The sequence below is a fragment of the Notechis scutatus genome, chromosome Z (assembly GCF_049901735.1).
Source record: "Notechis scutatus isolate UNSWTSFEM ecotype Mainland chromosome Z, rNotScu1.2, whole genome shotgun sequence".
NCBI classification, from domain to species: Eukaryota; Metazoa; Chordata; class Lepidosauria; order Squamata; family Elapidae; genus Notechis; species Notechis scutatus.
In genome coordinates, this window is record NC_142025.1 from 138,685,995 (window position 1) to 138,702,308 (window position 16,314).

Sequence of the window (16,314 nt, forward strand, 5' to 3'; positions counted from 1 at the left end):
TCCTTTTCCTTTTGCATATAAATTAGCTAGAAAGTTTTGCATATTTAAGTATCAAACTTATCCATTAGGAACAGAAGGGGAGGGCTGTAATATTTTAGTAATGAACTCAATTTCTGAGAGGGACATCTTCACTGTGAATACTTTTATACTTGTTGCTTGATATCATGTGCCTTTGTTTTCCGAAAGTGTATAAAAGCTACACCAATTTGTGTACAGGCAGTCCTTGACTTACAACCATTCATTTAGTGATCGTTCAAAGTTACAATGACACTGAAAAAAGTGACTGATGAGCGTTTTTCATACAACCGTTATTGCATCCCCATGGTCACGTGATCAAAATTCAGATGCTTGGCAACTGACTCTTTATAACAGTTGTAGAATCCTGGGTTAACTTGATCACCTTTTGCGACCTTCTGACAAGCAAAGTCAATGGGGAAAGCAGATTCCCTTAACAACCACGTGACTGACTTAAAAACTGCAGTGATTTACTTAACAATTGTAGCCGGAAAGGTCATAAAAATAGGCGAAATTCAACAGAAATCTTGGGCTCAATTGTGGTTGTAAGTTGAGGACTACCAGTATTGGGGTTTCACTATTTGTGAATAGTTCTGAAAGTAAGTCTCTTTTCACTGTAACAGAATAAACAGGCTGCAGTTTGCCGCCTTGTGTGATAATGGTCTATGTTGCAGCAGGAAGAAGCAATTCCATCATTAAATTAGGCCAGTTGACAGTTTGGCCATCATCCTGACATTTTTATATATATATATATATATATATATTTTTTAAACAAACTTTATTGATTATACAACTAAAATGTCAAACAAACACATACACAACACACAGAAAAAAGAAAAAAAAACATTAAGAAACTAGCAATTCTATTATCGACAGTCTATGTATGGTTCCTTGTTTGTTATCAATATTGGTGACATATTTACAAATACATCTTATTGCGAGTATATAATTACTACTTCTTTTAACATTTTTATATTTTTTAATTGCTTTTTATAATTACGATATTCATTTTAAGCCCTGTTTTGTGACTTCATTTTAAACTTTGAATATTAAATAAACTTTTGTTTTATAGAACCCAGCAGGATGTGTTTAAGACATGTATCAGCAAATAAGATTGTCAATACTTTGAAATCTACCTATTATACTATGCAAAAAGTATGCTCAAACTCAAAGTATGCAGTTCTAAAGGTATTAGCCCCTTTTCATTTGTGATTTTGTATCATTTTCCATAGTTTTCCTCTTTTTTTCCCAGTCTATGGAAGTTTTATTACATTGGATATCTAATAAAGATAGGATGCATGCACTGACTTGCATGAGTGTTCTTGAAATCAAACATCTGAACTGGTTATCGAAACCGGTTTTATAACTGTAGCAGAAAATTTATATTGCAGGCAATAGATTACAGGAATTGATGACATCTAAGTCCTACTAGTAGGAGAATCAAAGAATGCACATTTACTATACAGATAGTCCTCATTTAGTGACTGTTCAAAGTTATAGCGGCACTAAAAAAAAGTGACATAACCATTTTTCAGAGTTACCACCTTTGTTGCATCCCCACGATCATGTGATGAAAATTCACATGCTTGTCAACTAGTTCACACTTACGACTTTTGCTGTGTCCCCAGCTAATGTGATTATTCCCTTTTTGCAACCTTCTGACGGGCAAAGTCAATGGGGAAACCAGATTCACTTAACAGCGGTGTTACTTACTTATCAGCTGCAGTGTGCTTATCATTTACAACTGTGGTTGTAAAATGGAGCAAAACTCATTTAACAAATGTTTCACTTAACAATAGAAATTTGAGGCTCAGTTGTGGTTGTAAATTGCAGACTACCTGCATTAACAACAGTTGCAACATCCTGGGGTCATGGGGTTGCCAGTTGTGATCTTCTCAGCCAGCTTCCAGTAAGCAAAGTCAATAGAGGAAGCAGGATTCACTTATGATTATATAATTCACTTAACAACTTAAAAGTGCAGTGATTTGCTTAACCATGATGGAAAACGTTGTAAAGTTGGGCAGGGCTCAGTTAACAACCCCCTTGCTTAACAACAGAAATTCTGATTTTATTTGTGGCTGTACATTGAGGACTATCAGTTATGGGCTAGCCAACATCTGGCTATCAGACATCTGACGATCTAAAGCTATATGGAAAATTATTATTTGAAATATTATCACTGCTCAACACTGGCTATATACAGCCAATAGAGTTTGGATTGGACAAATGTGCCATAGTCACCATCAAATGGGGGGTGGGGGGGGTGAAAACTCAAAATTCCCTATGAAAAGTCTGGATGAAGGCAACCACTACAAATATTTGGGCATCCTTCAAGCTGACAACACAAAGCAGACTGAACTCAAAAAAAGGCCAGAAATGAATACATCAAGAGAGTAAAGATCTTAAAGTCCAAACTCAATGGACGAAATAGCATCAAGGCAGTTAGCACCTGGGTAAATCCAGTTATTAGATATATAGCATGGATAGGAGTCTCAAGCAAAACTAAAAGTCCTGGATAAGAAGACTAGAAAAATATGAAACATGCCCTTCATCTTAGCAGCAATGTTGGCAGACTTTATTTACCAAGGAAAATAGGTGGATGTGTAAAGTTGCAAGTGCATCAGATGGTTGAATAAAAAAAAAGGGTATTGGAAGAGTATCTGAAGGGCAGTGAAGAAGATGCACCAAAGCTAATATACCAGGAAAGGTTACTAAGTACTGGAGAGACCAAGCAGGCCTGCAAGAAAGACTAAATAAAGAACATGAAAGAGACATGGGGAGATAAAGTATTACATGACCAGTACATTAAAAAAAAAAAAAGCAGACAAAGCAGATAATAACAAGACTGCAATGGCTAAGAGCAGAAAAGTTGAAGAAACAAAAATACTGAAGGTAGAACCATCTTTTACCTGCAATGCTGATATACAAAGGATTGATCATTATTAGAAGAGCTTCATCACAAATGTGAGTTATGAAGATACCTGATGTATCAATAAATGTACTTTGTTATGGATGTTTTGTGGAACTATCTATCTGCATCCACATAGCCACAAATCCACCTCTGTGCATGAGACAGGACAGAAAAGTAAAAGATGGTTATTTTTCTAACCCATCTCGTAGTGGTAAGCTGCTTATCAGTTCATGAGTCCAGGCAAGAACGGAGGGAAACCTCCCCCAACCCCTCAAGGGTCAATTTAGTGACCAATCAGGATTACAGATGTAGCCACGTGACATGAACTACATTTCCCAGGATACCTTTAACTACATTTACCATGATGCATTCCCTTAAGGGAATAGCTCACAATTCTTAAGTAACTAACCAATTCCCATAGACTGGCTGGGATAGCACATACGTGCGTGCAAAGTGTGTGCACATGCACAAAGCACGACCACAAGCCACACCCACTGAACTGGTGGTAAAAATATTTCAAACACACCACTGGTCAGGGTCATTGGGAGGTGAACTGCTGGTGGTGGGGCTTGTGTAGGTTGGTTACGGGTCAGTGCTGTCTCTGGTTGGCTGTGAAGTTGATTTGGATTCTGTAGGGTTCATAGGCTGGTTGTACATCCATGTGTCTGTTGATAGAATTGCTTGTGGAGTGCCCGGCTTTGGTGAACACACAAGCGGGGTGGCTAGCGTGGTTAGTTAAATGAAAGCCTACAATATGGTGGGAAGGAGGTTTTCGTAAGTTACGCATATTGATTGGCCCTGAGCCACATCCATGCACGCAGAATACAGTAACAGCTGTGATAGATTCCAAGAATCCACCCTACCCGGATGTTTACGAAGATCTAGAAGATGTTTTTAGTGAAAAAGAGTGCGAGTCTTTACCACCTCATAGTCCAACAGATTGCGCAATTGACTTGATCCCTGGGGCAAAATTCCCAAAACCGCGAAGATGGACAAAATGTGACAATATATAGAAAAAAAATCTGTATCATCTGGGGAAGCTGATCACGCTATTCCGGAGATCACGCTGTTCCGGAGTGCGCCGTCAACGCTGGAAATGCTGGATGATGATGATTTTTGTGTTGCTCTACCTACCATCCAAGCAAAATTCTGGACATGCTATGTCGATGACACCTTCATCATCATCAAACACTCCCAAATTGAAGAAACATACCACATGCTCAATAACATGAATATGGGATCAAATTCACAACGTGAAGAGGAAACGGACAACAGATTCCCATTCCTCAACATCGTCATAAGGAGATTAGACAATGGAAACCCACATTTACCACAAACCCATGCACACAAACCAGATCCTCAGCTTCGCAAGCAACCACTCCACTGCACACAAAAGCAGCTGTATCCAAACCACAGGACAGGACACACTGCAGCACCACAACACTAAGAAAAAGCGAAAGAGAAACAGGTGCTTGACGTCTTTCTCCATAATGGCTATCCAAAAATCTTCATACCCCAACCCCACCCAAACCACAACACATCACACAGCCCATCACCACGCAAAAACTAACCCTACCATATACAAAAGGGGTGTCAGAAATGACAGCCAGAATTCTTCAACCACTAGGCACAGCAATAGCCCACAAACCCACAGCCACATTCCGCCAGGAATTATCCAGAACCAAAAAGATGAAAGAAACAATGTAATCTACAAAATCAACTTTAAGCAATCAATTCTATGTGGGAAAAACACTTGTCAATTAAAAAACAAGATCAACAAAGACCAGCTGGCAATTAAACGCTAAGATCCCAAATCTCTTAATTTCTACTCATACTGACACCAAACAGAACCATTTGGAGCAACACAAAAATCATTGGCCACACTACCACCCGCCATGCTGAGTTCATCCAAGCCTGGCACTCCACAAGCAATTCCATCAACAGACACTTTGACCTACAACCAGCCTACGAATCCCTCAGAATCCAAATCAACCACTTAACCAACCACAGACAGCACCGACCCTCAACCAACCAACCTAAGCTCCCCCCCACCAGTTTACTTTCCAATGACTTGACCTGATGTAACCTCCCCATTCCCTTAACTGTGGTAAGAGAGGTCATAAATGGGTACTCACTTTAAAAATCTCACATGACAGAAATTTTGAGCTCACTTATGGTCGTAAGTCAAGGACTACCTGCATTCTGACTAGCAGGCTCCAGGCAGACCGCCTTCTTTGCCTCTGTTCCCACTCTGTGTAACCTTCTCCCACTGGAGGTGAGTCAGGCCTTCATACTCCTGTCTTTCCGAAAAGCTGGTTCTGCAGCTTTGCGTGGGAAGCCCAGATGAGGTTGTAGCCATTGGACCCGTCCTGCCTTGAGAACCCGTCCTTCACCCTTGAATTAATTTCTAACAGCGTTTATCCTTGGCCTTTTTAATTTTTTTTTACCTTTTGTGTATTATTTTAATTTTTTAATGCATTGCCCAGACTCCCTCTGTGAAGGAGATGGGTGGTTTAAATATGAGATAGTTATATTGCAAGAATATAAGTAGTCCTCAACTTACAATAGTTCCTTTAGTGACCATTCAAAGTTAGAATGGCTCTGAAAAAAAGTGACTTGCGACCATTTTTCACGCTTGCAGCCATTGCAGCATCCCCCTGGACTTGTGATCAAAATCCAGAAGCTTGGCACATGTATGGTGTTTGCGTTGTCCCAGGGTCACATGATCACCTTTTGTGACCTTCTGATAAGCAAAGTCAATGGGGAAGCCAGATTCACTTAACGAGGTTACCAATTTAACAACTGCACTTAGCAACCATAGCCTAAAGTTATAAAGTGGGACAAAATTCACTTAATGACTGTCTTGCTCAGCAATAGATATTTTGGACTGAATTGTGGTCATAAGATGAGGGCTACCTATAATTTGAAGTTTCTAAAAGCAGAGTGAAGCAAGAACAAATAAAAGAAAATAAAATGCAGAGAGTATGAAAAAGATTTTATTCTCAATAACAAAAAGGGTAGGTTGCAGAGAAAAAAGGGGTGCAAAGAGTTGGTTTTATAGAATAGAATAACAGAATTAGAAGGGTTCTTGGAGGTCTTCAAATCCAACCCCCTGGTAAGGCAGGAAACCCTAATATATTTCAGACAAACTCTTCTTAAAAACTTTCAGTATCCCACAACTTTTGGAGTCAAGTCATTCCACTGAATAATTGTTAGGAAATTTCTCCTTAGTTCTAGGTTGCTTCTGTCCTTGATTAGTTTCCATCCATTGCTTTTTGTCCAGCCTTTAGGTGCTTTGGAGAATAGCTTGAGTCCTTCTTTGTGCTAGCCCCTGAGATATTGGCACACTGCTATCATGTCACCCCAGTCCTTCGTTTCATTAAACTAGACATACCCAATTAATACTTCATGTGATCTAGATTCTATCCCTCTGTTAATGCTGCCTAGAATGGTATTGGCTTTTTGGTAGCTGCAGTACACTGTTGGCTCCTATTTAAATGAAAAATAATAAAACTCTTCTTTCAACATAAAACACAAGAGAAAAGTCAAGGAAATGATTGATCTATTAATGGGAGAAAGTGGCAAGAAGATGTAAAGCAACAAAGAGAAAGCAGACCTACTTAACTCATTTTTTGCATCCATCTTTACACAAAGCGGGGGGGGGGGGGAGAATCCAACCTATCAAAAACAGTACTGTAAAAATAGATTAGTTAAATAGGCATAAACCAGTAAGTGAGCACCTGCCCACCCTAAACAAATTCAAATCACCAGGATCAGGTGGATTACAGAAAAGGTTCTGAATTATTTAATAATGGAGATCACATTCTTCCACACCCTTAGTGTGAATTCAGGGGTGTGATTTGTGTACATGTGAGTTTAATAACTCCATCATATGCTGTTTGGGATGCTCCTGCCTTGATCCTGAAGTGTATGAAATCTGGAAAGAAAGCTTGCCCTCAGATAAGTAGCCCTCTTCCTCCTCATGGCTCCGAGCTTGGCAATTTGGTTGCAAATGTTTCATCCCCATTCGAGGAGACATCTTAAAAAGATGCGCTTAAAAAAGCGAGTTTTTTTTAAAGGCCAGTGCTTGCCCCAGACAAGCACAATCTAAAGCAGGGGTGTCCAACCTTGGCAACTTTAAGACTTGTGGACTTCAACTCCCAGAATTCCTCAGCCAGCAAAGCTGCCTGAGGAATTCTGGGAGTTGAAGTCCACAAGTCTTAAAGTTGCCAAGGTTGGACACCCCTGATCTAAAGCGTCAGATAAAAACCACTGTATTTTGCTGTGAGTTGGACTCTGGCTAGGCAGACTCGTTAGGTGCAGACGCATCTGAGCCTTGTTATGTGGGAATTGAGCTGGTTACTCTTGGGGAAGAGGAGATTAGATTAGTTGTGTGAGTTCAGCCACTTGTGTTCTGGATCCATGGCCCTCCTGGATGGTTAAGGCCTCCCGTGAGGTGGCATGTGGCTAAGTCCAACTAATAATTCATACCTCCAAAATGGACGATTCGCTGCAAGAGTTAAGGTAGTGCAAAATACGCATTTGCCTCTATTCTATCTAGACGTTTATTACGTCGAAACAAGAGGCGTCCCTCAAGACCACGGGCAATCCTCTTGACCCGCCCCGGAAAGCGAATGATTGGAGCCGCCTCGCCTTAAAAAGAAAGTAAAACAAACCCACTGCCGCCCTCAGACTGCTTCTCGCTTCTGAGAAGACGTGTAGGGCGAACGGCACAGCTCGGCCAAACTTTTCTCGGAGGTGCCAAACTTTTCTCGGACGAGCTTTTTCGAGAAGCTTCCTCAGCTTCTCTGGATGAGGAGCGAAAGAAAAGAACAACCACGAAACACCTTTGGGACCAACCATAACTTGGACGACGGAGAACATCCATAGATAATTTCTCGGCGGAGTGAAGAAACAAAGAGCTTCGGGTGGAGCCCAATCGGAGCTTAGGAGGCAGAACGACGCGAACAGCGAAACCAATAGGAAAGTGTCTTGTGCTGCGATGGCGGAGACGGTAAACAGGAGGCGGGCGGAAAGGGATTTGACGGAATTGAGGGAAACGGGGATGAAATCTTGGCCTCGGGGTGATGGCCCTTCGGTGTTTCTCGCCCCTCCCCAACAGGCGTACACTGTAAGCAGCGACTCGGAGCCAGAAGGGACCCCCAAGAAGCCTTTACCCAAGCGACGCCGCTTTCTCACCAGCAGCGTCTCCATCCCGGTCTATTCGACCAAGGTAAGCGCCGGCGGGGTGACTTTTAAGGGGTGCACAACATCGTTTTTCCCCCTTCCCCTCCTCCCAAGTTCGCGCTGTCCGTTAGTTTCTTCTGCCCCGATATCAACACATTTCTGACTTTTAACTACAAAAATACTGGGCTCAGTTGTGGAGGACTACCACCTTCTCAAACCCAGTTTCTCAGGGAGATAAAATTGTCAGGTTAAGTTTTTTAATTGGAAAATAGGTGATTAGGAACAGCTGGGCCTGCAGGGAGGCTTGCAGGCAGATAATGAAGGTATCAATTCTTACTCAGACTGCATAACTTAGGAATCTGTTGTTTTTGTTATGCCAACCTCGGTCCTTCAATGTCTTTATCACAGTACATTTCCAGTTAATTTTTTTTTACACTTTATTATATGTATTCTAATTAATGTAAATCTGTATAATGAGGCTGAGAGCCAGTTTGGTGCAGTGGTTTAAAGGCATTGGAATAGAAATCAGACTGGTTTAGGCATGAAATCAGGTCTCAGCCCTAGGAAAAAAGTAATGACAGGCCACTATTGAAAAGCTTTCCAAAAATGTGTTTGGGGATATGTATGAACATATCAGATCATCACAGATGATCAGCACTAACTCAAAGACGTGTATATATAAAACATGTATATATCTAAAAATGAGATTGTTAGCCTCTGCTGCTGCTTCTGTATGGAAAAAAATGTGTCTGATCTCATTAAATAATTCAATGAAAAGGTTTATTTAGCTTGCAAACATATTGGTGATTCCTAACAGATTCCTAACAGATTCCTAAGTTATGCAGTCTGAGTAAGAATTGATACCTTCATTATCTGCCTGCAAGCCTCCCTGCAGGCCCAGCTGTTCCTAATCACCTATTTTCCAAGAGGGAGCTTAATTTAATGACTATTCATTGCATAGCCCCCAGTATTGGGTGTTTGCCAGTTTTCCTCTATTTTTATGTTGTCCCTTATATCAGGGGTCTCCAACATTGGCAACTTTACGACTTGTGGACTTCAACTCCCAGAATTCTTCAACCAGCTTTGCTGGGAGTTGAAGTCCACAAGTTGTAAAGTTGCCAAGATTGGAGACCCTTGCCTTATGCTACCGGGAAAAATAGTGTCCTTTCCCAAATTTTTGTTTACTCTTTGCAAAACTGACAGAAGAATCCATCTCACGTGTAACTTGCAACATGTGAAACCAACCTTCTACCTTATGGTCATCCCTGTACTGTTCTTGGCAACAGTATATACATTATTTGCCACTGCTATCTTTTGAAGGTTTTTCTCTTTCCACTGTCTACTCTAGAGCCATGAGATTTCTTAGTGATCTCCCTTTCAGATACTAACCAAGTCTGGCCATGCTTAGCCTTTTAAGCTTCGTCTCCTGCTTTCCAGCTTTGCTTTAACTACTGGTACTACTCCAAACTGGCTCTTGACTTCTCAAGATAAGCCAAATATTTCTAGCTGCTGCTGCCTTATTAGAGAATTTGTCAGAAGCACAACATATGCAGATTAAGAAAGCTGATGAAATTTGACTTACAACCACAGTTGGGACTACAGTCTTGGTCATTGAGCAAAGCAGTTGTTAAGTGAGGTGCCTACGTGGATTGTTAAGCAGATAGAGTAAGAGAGCTGCCTGCAAAGGAAACTGATGGGGTGCAGGGAGGGTTCAGTTCTTAGTGATCTGAGCTTCTTTTCTGTAACCTAATGAAAATTTTCCCTTCACCTCCATGCACAGAAAGGAACTTATGCAGCAGACTGCAGAAAGGAAGTTCAGATCTTTGGAATTTAAGCTTTATTGCTACAGCTGGTTGGAAGAGTTCCTCTACCCCTCAGCAGGCAGGTCTTTCACCTCAAAGGGAATGCCTTTTGGGAGTGGCGGGGAATCTCAGGTCCATACGGAGGTGGGATTCCCTCCTGGCTGAGATTCCCTCTTGGCAGATAGTCCTGTCACTCTGAAAGAATTGCCAACCTAGAGAGAATTTCAGCTCAGTGGCAGCAGCTTCTAAACTTCCTTACCATCTTCTCCATTGACTTTCTGGGGAAGCCAGGAGAGATTATTTCAAATGGCAATCACATTTTGTGGGGAGCTTGGCAACCAATTGTAACTGTAAATAGGTTGCCAAGCACCCAGATCATTATTATGTGATTGTGGGGTTTGCATGTGTGCAACATTTTACAACAGCCAGAAGTGCTTTAGGAGCTGTAAAGCACTCTTCAAGCCATTCTAGCTTTGAGTTGTTTGATCATGTCAAGAATTATCTAGACCTAATTTAATCTGGATATATGCTGTATGTAAAAAGGATGTTAGTGAATCATGAGCTGGATATGAGCCAGCAGAGAGAGAATGTAACTACAGTCAGGTTCTATTATTAAAAGCATGATGTCCAGATAACAGAAAACGTGATTTAGCGCTCAGGATACATTCTTTTTTCTTTTAAAAGAGCTGCTGATTATCTGAACTATTTTTAAAAACCTCTGGATGTTTTGTAAAGAGAAGGGCATTGTAATTCTTTACAGTATACTCTTAATGTTGCCCTCAAACTTACCTTTGTTATCTTCCATTATTGTCAGGTTTGCTCCTTATTATCATTAGTACCCTTCGTTGAAGAGATGCAAAGAACCATAGCATCCCATTTTTACTGTGATGGATCATTCATCTGGATATACTAGTATCACTGACTTCTACACATCTAGTGACTAATTCTTGTTTCTGTCTAGTAATTTGATATATTCTCCCCCTCCCCCAATCCTTTTGTTTTTTTATCTGCAGGTTCAGAACAGCCTAAAATTGTTAAAAAATTCCCTGAAGCTTCCTGATAAAATCAAAGAGCGCTGTAATAAGAATCTGCCCTTTAGCTCAGAAGACGAAGACGAAGATGAAGAGGAAAAGCCAATTCCTTTAAAGCAATTGAAGAATAAACCAAGGTTTCAGTTCTCTTCTGCTTGACTTTCCAGAAAAGCTGCATTTAAACCATTACTTTGTCTGTTCTCCTTTTGACAGATATCAAGATCTTTCATGTTCCCCTTCACCTCCTCCATAGCAAAATAAGGGTCATGTCAAAACCCAATAAGAAATTGGTATTTCTGGAAATGAGGTGGAAGTGTACTGGATTGATAAGAGGAGGAACAAAAACTTTAGGAAGGATTGTGGTTTCCGGGAATAATTGATTTAAATTGGTGGTTTCTTTCCCTACCTTGCTCCAGCTAGCAGAAGCCATCACATCAGTTTGAACTAACATGGTGTGTTAGCTTAAGGTGCTTCAGATAGCTCAGCAATTATTTAATGTGCATAGGAAGAGAGTTGGCAGGTGGTAGTAAGCGGCACATTTTGACTAAGTTTGTTATCTGAATGGAGCAAATCAAGTCCAGTAAAGATTTTGCTGATCTACATCTGTTGATATCATAATCTCCTTTGATACCAATTAAAAATCAGCATGAACACAGCAATATTGTGCTGAAAGTAATAATCATACAGGGTTGGAGAGATGGTTATATCCTATATTTATAATACAGCGACATACAGGATTTCAGTGAATTGGCTGGTGTAGCTGATAAGGCTGGACCATGGCAAGCTATTCTTTGTGTATTTAGCTTGCTAAATTGCCAATTTGGTTAATACTTTGAGCTCTTAAATTCTTAAGAGCTGGGGAGGAGGACTGGTTTCTTGGTGAGCTTAGGTTAGGAATTACAGAATAATACAAATAGTTCTAGACTCAACCATTCGATTAGTGACTATTTGAAGTTACATCAGCATTGGAAAAAACTGACTTAATCTTTTCCCACACAACATCCCCACAATCATGTAATCAAAATTTGAGTGCTTGGCAACCAGGATGTATTTATGATAGTTGTGAGGTCCCAGGGTGAAGTGATTGCTGTTAGCAATTTTTGCAGTTGGCTTCCAACAAACAAAATCAGGGAAGCTGGATTTACTTAATGCTCACCTAAGTGCAGTGATTTGATTAATTGGATGTGACAGTTACCTTGCTTAATAATGGAAATCGTGGTTGTAAGTTAAGGACTACTTCTATACCATTTCATCTTTACCTTCAGACAGTATTTTTAGAGCAGCCTTATAAAAAGGCTAAACTGGTTCATGTTTTAACAAAAAAGGGTATGAAGGAAGCAAATTAATTCATGAAGGGTTCCAAGTCAAATATGTGAAATGGGTCTGTCTGTACTAACCTCCCCATTTCCAATTCTTCTGTATATGTTGGACTTGGGGGACGATGGAAGGTATGGGAATTGTGTTCCAAAAGTTTAGAGAAATATTAAATTGGGAGAGACTGTTGTGGCTCACTGTCTCTTGGAACAAACACCTTGTCTTTTCCATGCCAGAAATTTTATGAAAGCCTGCTTTTTGGAGGCTTACATAATATCTGTACAAATAATTCTTAATTTCAGGATGCCTTATGTAGGTGATAACACCCCCATAATACCTTACGAAGAATAAAAAAGTGAGATGACTGTTTTTCAGTTACAACTTTTGCAGCATCCGCATGGTCACATGATCAAAATTCAGATGCTTGGCAATTGACTCATATTTATGACTGTTGTAGTGTCCTATGATCATGTGGTCTCCTTTTGCTACCTTTTGATAAACAAACTCAATGGGGAAGCCAGATTCACTTATGTTATTAACAACTGCAGTGATTCACTTAACTGTTGCAAGAAAGGTTGTAAAATGGAGCAAAATTCACTTAACAAATGTTTCACTTAGCAACAAATGGGCTCAATTGTAGTTATAAGTCAAGGGCTACTTGTATGCATTGGAATCAGTAATTTTCAGTGCTGTTGTAACTTTGGTCACTAAATGAACTGTTGTAAGTTGAGGATCACCTGTATTTTCTTGAATGTTATATTCATGTCAACATAAACATACTGCTTCTTTAAAGTACTGTCAGATACAAAAGGTTTCCATAACAGATCCCAAGTATCTTTGCCTGCTTCAAACTAAATACAACATACCTCTAAATAATGGCATAATGGCATCTTAAGGCAAAACCCAGCATATGGATTTCTCACTCAAGCTTTTCCTTGCTTTCTCAGAATGTTTGATCAGAATTTCAAAAATTTGAGCATGTCCCTCTCAGCTGCTAAGAAGAGCTTGCAGGATCAGGGATTTGATGAGGATGATGTAATTCTGGTTGATGCATTTGAACCCCGGGAGCTGATGCTGAAAGTCCGATGCCGAGCTGATATCTACAAAATCTGTATTCTAATGGTGTGAGGCTTTGGTATTTGATATCTTATCTCTATTCACTTCCCTTTGCTGTCATAATGTGGGCTTTTTTTCCCCCGCACTTGTCTAAGAATCAATCCTAACATCTGCAATAGAGACTGGTTTTTTTATGAGCTTCAACACAAGAGACAGCCATCTTGGGTTTTGGAATCTTATTTTTCACTGTTGGATATTCCCCAACTAATAGATGGACCTTTGTATACAATCCTGCCTAAATCCATCCATTCTGTAACAATGAAACAAAATGATGGGCAACAATTTTTGAATTGGGAAGTAATGTCACTGAGGAGGATCTGACATCTTTCTCAGGATCCTATTCTATTCTATTCTCTTAATCTTATTCTCTTAAAACTACTTTTATTTATTACTGTTTTTAAAACAACAGAAAAAAGACAAAAGGAACAAAACAAACATAATGGTGATAAAAATACATTATCAAACTAAAAAGTGCATAAGTGCTTTAGAAAACAACTAAAAAGGAAATAAAGTATAACATTACAATAGTAAACAGTCTGTGCATTTATCTAATGCAAATATGCAAGTATGTTCATATTGTCACATCTTTGGTCCACTGGGTGACTGGTGACATATATTTATTGTCCCAATGCTGCTTGTAGCTGTGGTTAAGGGCAGAGAGAATCCTTGTGCTCTAACACAGCTACTTAACTTCTTCTTCTGTAGACAGAGCCTCTTCAGCGAGTGGTTGACCGCATGTCACAAATACTGAAGGTTCATCCAAGTAGAATCCTGCTCCTGCATTATGATAGTGAACTTTCAGTTGATGCTACTCCTGCTAAGTTGGACCTTGGCGTTGCTGACATCATCGGTAAATAGTTTAGGGATTTTTTTTTTTTTTTTACTTCAGATCATCATTACTTCCAGTCTCATTGTTTTAAATTCCTCAAACCTTTTGCCTCCCAAATGAATTAAACTTCTGTACTGTCCAATATTTTACAGCTATTTTCTTGTGTTCTCCCTACTATATTATCTAAACCTGTTTTTTTTTTTTTCAAAATTAGAACTACTGCAAGGTTTGGGAGATACTAAATTCTAATCTCCCTTCAGCTACATACTCTTATTGTTGTGGCCCAGCTCTACCTTTATGGGGCAACTGATGAGGATAATATTGGGGTAAATCATTATTTTGCTGTTTTGAACTCCATGGAGAAAAAAATAAAATAAATGTTCTCTGTTGGACGACTTCCAGATTGTATAGTGGAGACCAGTAAACAACGGGCTGATGATCCTGGAATCCTGTTGCTTCGAGTACAAGGAAAGGACAGACGTTCTGTGATGGAGATTACAATCCAGAAGGTAAAGGAACTAAGATCTGGATTGTAGGATTTCTTTTGTGAAGAAGCAATACAATATTGTAATTATGTTCTCCTTTTTGTAGGGGGAGCCCTTAGAAACCCTTATGAATCACTACAAAGAAGCTCAAGGTCTTGGCAGATCTAAAGTTGTCTTCTATTTTGATGGGCAGCGTTTGATAGAAACTCTGACCCCTGAACAATTGGGGATGGAATCTGGTGATGTTATTGAAATGTGGAACTAGCATCGTTGCATTTGCAAAGAATCCATGTTTAGAATTGATTATTTTTTTATATTTGCCCACTCTTGAGTGACTCACCTGTATTCAGTGTGATATTTGATATTTACCCACAGTATTTGATATTTACTCACTCTTAGTGACTCACTACTTTCCTTGATTTAATTTTCACTGAGTCTGATATCTAAGTGGGAAATGGCAGTTTAATTTTTTGAGAAAATAAACACAGGACACTTTTCACTTTATTATCTCCTATACTCAAAATTTTGAATAATAAAATTTAATTTTGTTAACTGGTTCTGTTGCTTGTAGACAAACTTTGTAGAGGAATAAAGATGGATATTAAGAGAATACTATGTTCTTAATAATTCTTCAATAATTATTAATAACACTATAACAAAAATTATTTGCCTATCCCAGGTTCTTGGGAAGGATTTGATAGGTGGATAAAAATGCCAAACGCAATCTAAATAACTAGCTGACTTCAACCAACTGTAATAATACAAAGACTGCACAACAGAAGTGAAAGAATTGGAGCATATCCAAAATATAAAGTCCTGTAAGGATAAATAAAACGATAAAAGTAAGCAAAGATATGACTAATAGTAATAGCAATAAGACATATATTGATTCACAATGCTTTACAGTCCTCTCTAAGCAGTTTAGAGTCAGCATATTGCCATCAACAATTTTTGTCCTCATTTTGCCAACATCAGAAGGATGGAAGGCTGAGTCAACCTTGTGCTGGTCAGGATTGAACTGCCGGACTGCTGGTAGCAGGGAGTCAGCAGAAGTAGCCTGCACTACTGTATTCTAACCACTGCGCCACCACTACTCATAATAGATACCTTGATTGCAATTCCAAAACCAGGAACATTACTTGAATACTACTGGCATTAACAAAATCACCAGTCAATTGGAAAACGCATCTTGGAATAGCTTACATCCTTGGAATAGCTTACATCCTGTGACAATATTTAATATTATTACACAACATCTGTCTATTCTTGGGAAGGACTGTAAGTGGACAAAAATGCCAAATCCAGTCTAAACAGCTGGCTGTTTAACTAATCATAATATGAAAAACAAAGCAGTACAGTCCCAATATTACATTTTCTTAACTTTCCATGCTATTAATAACCAGTATAATCACATCAATTAGAAAATTTTGGACTGTATGTTTCCCAAATTGCTCAATAGATCTAATTCTGCTGTCTTGGATAAACGTGTTTCCATTTAGGTACTTTCTGTTACTTATTTCTCATAATCCCCAAGCATGGTGATTTGGAGTTCAACACAACTGAAAAAATATCTCATTGTGTAGAGCTGAAATCCTAGTAACTCCACAGGGATACATTTGTTTTT

General features: G+C 39.3%; 1 protein-coding gene across 4 annotated transcripts; it reads left to right on the forward strand.

Moving 5' to 3' along the window:
* The first annotated feature begins 7,566 nt into the window (after positions 1 to 7,566).
* NFATC2IP (nuclear factor of activated T cells 2 interacting protein) lies at positions 7,567 to 15,247 on the forward strand. Of its 4 annotated transcripts, none has more exons than XM_087947562.1 (7): positions 7,567 to 7,940; positions 8,049 to 8,159; positions 10,929 to 11,083; positions 13,208 to 13,382; positions 14,082 to 14,226; positions 14,608 to 14,714; positions 14,797 to 15,247. In XM_087947562.1, the coding sequence occupies exons 1-7, from the start codon at positions 7,929 to 7,931 to the stop codon at positions 14,953 to 14,955; spliced, it is 864 nt and encodes a 287-aa protein (XP_087803688.1). In that variant the 5' UTR covers positions 7,567 to 7,928; the 3' UTR covers positions 14,956 to 15,247. The 4 variants fall into 4 exon arrangements, with proteins under 4 accessions (XP_087803688.1, XP_026533307.1, XP_026533305.1 ...); XM_026677522.2 differs by having other exon boundaries at positions 7,614 to 7,940; positions 13,205 to 13,382; XM_026677520.2 differs by lacking the exon at positions 7,567 to 7,940 and having other exon boundaries at positions 7,949 to 8,159; positions 13,205 to 13,382.
* Positions 15,248 to 16,314: the final 1,067 nt, after the last annotated feature.